Raw genomic sequence first — 5135 nt, 5'->3', positions numbered from 1 at the left:
TGATCATATTAACTTCCCATTATTCTTTCACCAGCCTGTCTGCCCTCCCTTTCTATTTCCAATATACACAGCTATACAGACACATGGTTTTGTCTACACAGATAAGATATAATGAAAATGTATGATACTTTGTTTCTTTCCTCTATTATTTTATTTTGTTTCTGTCTCTCAGCTCCTTTTAGAGTGTTGCTATGCGTAGCTCCTCTTCTAGATAAAGAAATGAATAGATAGATAGATAGATAGATAGATAGATAGATAGATAGATAGATGTTAGATAGATATGCTCCAAGGGAAAATGTGAAATATTTTCTTTCTGTATATAGCTCACTTTGTTTCTTGTAATGACATCCAGCTCCATGAGTGTCCCTTCAAATGACACAATTCCATTATTTTATGTTAGAGTTCCAGGTTCCCATGCAAGAGAATTGAAAATGTATGTATACATTAATTGAGCATAAATATTCACAGAAGCATAGATAATTATAACTACAAGCTGGGAATACAAATATCCAAATTTCTAAAAGCACGTAACTACAAAGTACAATATCATTTGGTAATAAATAAAAACAAGTCACCAACAATGCAATTATATGGCAAACTTTCCAAACATTATGATACAAGAATAAAATAGCCATACAAAATTGTACAACTTTATTCCAGAAACAAAGACTCTTTCTTAGTTATCCCATGTGGTATGGATATTTTTGCCTATGTACAAAAGAGAAAATTAAGGTGTTATTGAGAGTCCTCAGAACTCTGGGACTGTGGAACTTTATTTTCTCTTTACTTTAAATTTTTGTTTAATTTTTATTTTCAGTCAATGCTGTTTTGATGGAATTTGGATATTCAGCTATCTGTTGACATATTTGACCATAAGTGAATTAGTTAGCTGCAGCTCAGCTCAGCACCAAGTCTAACTCCCACACTGCCACCACCAGTCTTTTCCTATCACCAGTCTTTCTGTCTTCCTTTCCTCCCCTTCCCTTCCATTTCCTTCCCTTCCCTTCCGTTTCCTTCCCTTCCCTTCCCTTCCCTTCCCTTCCCTTCCCTTCCCTTCCCTTCCCTTCCCTTCCCTTCCCTTCCCTTCCCTTCCCTTCCCTTCCCTTTCCTTTCCTTTCCTTTTTTTCCTTTCCTTTTTTTCCTGTCTTTATTTCTTTCTATTTTTTTTTGCATGCTTGCTTGCTTGCTATTTAATCTGACAAAGACTTTCATAATGTACCTGGAGCTGGCTTGGAGATTTATGTTTAGAAAAGTCTAGACTTGAACTCATAGAAAACCATATGCCTCTACCTACTATGTGCTAGGAATAAAAGTATATACTACAGGGAACACCCTCATAGAAGCAGGTGGAGGGAGGATGAGATGAGGGGCTTCTGGGGAGGAAACAGGGAAATTGGAAAACATTTGAAATTTAATTAAAGAAAATATTCAATGAAAAACAAAGATAATAAAATTTTAAAGATAAGCATATTCTACCATACATGGAGAAGTACTTTAGAAGTGATATTCTCTTTCTACATATTTTTCTTTATACCTAGATTTTACAGTTTGTTAGAAGAGCAAGTCAAACCTATACAATGAAATGGTGTAATTTAATACAATAAACACATATTATTTAGTATGTGTATCAATGTACAGTAATTCAAGTAATAAAATTAAAATAAAAATATCACTTCTACTTTCTTGCCTAGAATCTGAGGATTGTCTAACATTCAAATATAAAATATTTAATATAATAATAATTATTACTATTATAAAATATTTAGTCTTAAATTCAACAAACACTGGAATTTAAAGTTCATTTTAGGTCTGCTATTTCATTTTGATCATGAAGAACAATTCTGGGAATACATTTTCCCCAAGGTCATTACTATTTTCCTTTCTTTTCTTAACCAGCATACATAAGAAGTAAAAGAAGAAGCATTTATTTCAGTAGATAAGAGGTCATGGAACGAGGAAGATTCAGTTTTCTGATCCTTAGTTTAGAGGGTCAAGGATTCTTCAGTACTACTTATTGATAATTGATCAGAATTTCTACATTATCTGAGGAGAAGCTAAAAAAAATTACGTGAGTTCAAACCCACTTGGAAAATATCAGCAGACGTGTTCATCTCAAATTAAGAAAAGAATATAGTTGGAAACAAGGGGCAGTCACTTTTTTGCATTTACAATAATATTAAATGTCCTGGTTTTGAAAGAAAAGAAAGTATAGGATTATAAAGACAATGATAAGGTGATAACTTACATCTACCTCTATGTATACTGCCTTAGGGATAATGAGTCATAAATGGAAAATTTAAAAAACAACAACAAAAAAAATTGCCAGTCATTGCAAAGCACTGTATCAAGTCTGAAGGAATGAAAAGGTAGAAGGAGGTTTTTAGATGCAAACTATTTTAGAGAAAGGGTGTTTGCCCTAGTCCTCTGTACTTTAAACCTTAGTTGCATAGTATCAAGTTTGTATATAAGTATTTGTGTGTTCTACAAAACAATACATTATGTAACAATTGCTCTAGACTTCTAAGATATGAGCTCATTGATGTTGAATAATTTGTATTTTAAAAGTCAGTAGGATGCCAAGAGAGAAATATTTCCTAGAACCATGGCATTGAACTTGATTCCAAATCTGACTGGAATGTTGCTGTTTTTTTGTCAAATTTTCCCATGAATCTGTAATACATAAAGAGAGAGAGAACTATACTGACTTTTTGACAGCTCTAGGGCAAAGACCTGGAAATTCACAGCATACATGACTTTCTCTAAATTCAACATTGGCCCCTTTTTCTGCAAGAGACAATTGAAAATTCAAGGTTCTGTGGCTACAAGAATTAATCAGAATTGATCTTGAGAGATGCATTCCCAAAAGGACAGCCTGTCACTTAAGGGATCATTTATACTCATGTGTTGATTTGAAAATGGATCTTCAAATTTCTATGAATCAAGTAATTCATATCTTCTCTTTTATATCAATAACTCCCCATTAGAATGCCTGCTATTCTACCACTAAAGTTACTTCTATTAAATTTAAACTTTGTCTTCTCTTTAGTCTCATTCAAGGTCAAGTGAATGATAACTTCTGCTAGAAATATGGAATTAAAAGCATACCAGTCAGTGGTATTTGGTAGCTAATATAAAGCAGGAAATATGAGGATGCATGAAGAAACACTGAATACAGAACACTTCTTTTTTCTCTTTGTTTTATGGAAGCACTTAAAAATCAATTAAAGATAACTAAGGAGAAATCCTGGAGTAACCTCATTGCAGCTGAAAAAATTACTTATGACTTCACTTCCATCTTGATCAAGTAAGCAGAGCTGGATTTGTCTACAGAAGATTCTTCTATTGTCATTAATTCTTATCTTTGACTAACCTAAGGATTTTGTAACTATTCTATGCTTATGGAGTAATTTAATTTTATTGTAGAAATGACCTTTAATGACAAATAATGATGACTATAAGTTTATTATATCACAAATGAAATAACTGAGGTCTCATAAAGTTAAATGATTCATTGGGGCTACATTGTGATTATTTCAGAATCAAATATGTCTAATTTAAGTTTTTTTCTATGGCACCATATAGTGATGTTGAACTCTTGAGGTCAACTGAGAATCCATAATTTCATTTCAAGAACATCTAATTTTAGGAGAAGAGAAGCCTGAAGGAGCCACACTGGAACTGTGCAACTTGATAATTCTGAGTAGATGTGACATCCAGAATAGGCAGTATGAAGTGGGGGCAAATCTGAGCAAACATTCATATTTCTTTATGAAGATGCAGTAAGCATTTCTGCTACATAAATATTACCATAGCTTCAAGCAGCAAAGTCTGTTTGAAATGTGATAGAAATCAAACACAAAATAAGAGAAAAGTACATTTAGAAGCTGATGTATGAACCTTAAAAAGTAGAGGAGAGATGGCTCTTCAAATGTCACATGAGACTTCAAAAATTAGTCTGTGTCTTTGGACTTTATTTCTCACCTGAACTAAAATATCAGAGGAATATAACACTGAGGTAAGTTGTTCAAAATAAATGGACTTAAAATGAAACCTAAATATAAAAAATGTAAGTGATCACTTCAATCAGCAGCCACTATAATTAATTTGTTTTAAAATAGTAATGAATATTGGTGGTCTTTTTACTTATCCTTCAGATAATATAATATTCTTTTGTGAATATGGCCTCAAGAACTTATTCCATGGAAGAAGTAAACAACGTCACTGAATTCATTTTCTGGGGTCTTTCCCAGAACCCAAAGGTTGAAGAAGTATGCTTTGTGGTGTTTTCCTTCTTTTATATGGTCATTTTGCTAGGAAACCTCCTCATCATGTTAACAGTTTGCATTGGCAACCTTTTCAAGTCTCCCATGTATTTTTTTCTCAACTTTCTCTCTTTTGTGGACATTTGCTATTCCTCAGTCACAGCACCCAAGATGATTGTTGACCTGTTAGTGAAGAAAAAGACTATATCCTATGTGGGGTGCATGTTACAACTCTTTGGGGTTCATTTCTTTGGTTGCACTGAAATCTTCATTCTTACTGTCATGGCCTATGATAGATATGTGGCCATCTGTAAACCTCTCCACTATATGACTATTATGGACCGGGAGAGATGCAATAAGATGTTGCTGGGAACATGGATCGGTGGGTTCTTACATTCTGTTATCCAAGTGGCTCTAGTGGTCCCGCTCCCCTTTTGTGGACCCAATGAGATTGATCACTATTTCTGTGATGTACACCCTGTGCTGAAACTTGCTTGCACCGACACCTACATTGTTGGTGTTGTTGTGACAGCTAACAGTGGTACCATTGCACTGGGAAGTTTTGTCATCTTACTGATCTCATATACAGTCATTCTCATGTCTCTGAGAAAGCAGTCATCGGAAGGCAGGCGAAAAGCTCTCTCCACTTGTGGTTCTCACATTGCTGTTGTCATCATTTTTTTTGGTCCCTGTACTTTCATGTATATGCGGCCTGACACTACCTTCTCTGAGGACAAGATGGTAGCTGTATTTTATACCATTATCACTCCAATGCTGAATCCTCTGATTTACACTCTAAGAAATGCAGAAGTAAAGAATGCAATGAGAAAACTGTGGGCTAGAAAGATTTCCTTGGAAACTACTTGGAAATAG

At 34.2% G+C, this 5135-nt stretch overlaps 1 protein-coding gene across 1 annotated transcript; it reads left to right on the top strand.

Annotated features, from left to right (window-relative positions):
* The first annotated feature begins 4178 nt into the window (after window positions 1–4178).
* Window positions 4179–5135, top strand: LOC114637375 (olfactory receptor 4S2). The gene has a single exon (XM_028785603.1). It carries the CDS (start codon window positions 4179–4181, stop codon window positions 5133–5135), a length of 957 nt encoding a protein of 318 aa, XP_028641436.1.

Source organism: Grammomys surdaster, unplaced genomic scaffold (genome assembly GCF_004785775.1).
Source record: "Grammomys surdaster isolate TR1022 unplaced genomic scaffold, NIH_TR_1.0 125284, whole genome shotgun sequence".
Taxonomy (NCBI): Eukaryota; Metazoa; Chordata; class Mammalia; order Rodentia; family Muridae; genus Grammomys; species Grammomys surdaster.
The sequence above is the reverse complement of the archived record's forward strand: the minus strand, read 5'-3'. Positions and strand labels throughout refer to the sequence as shown.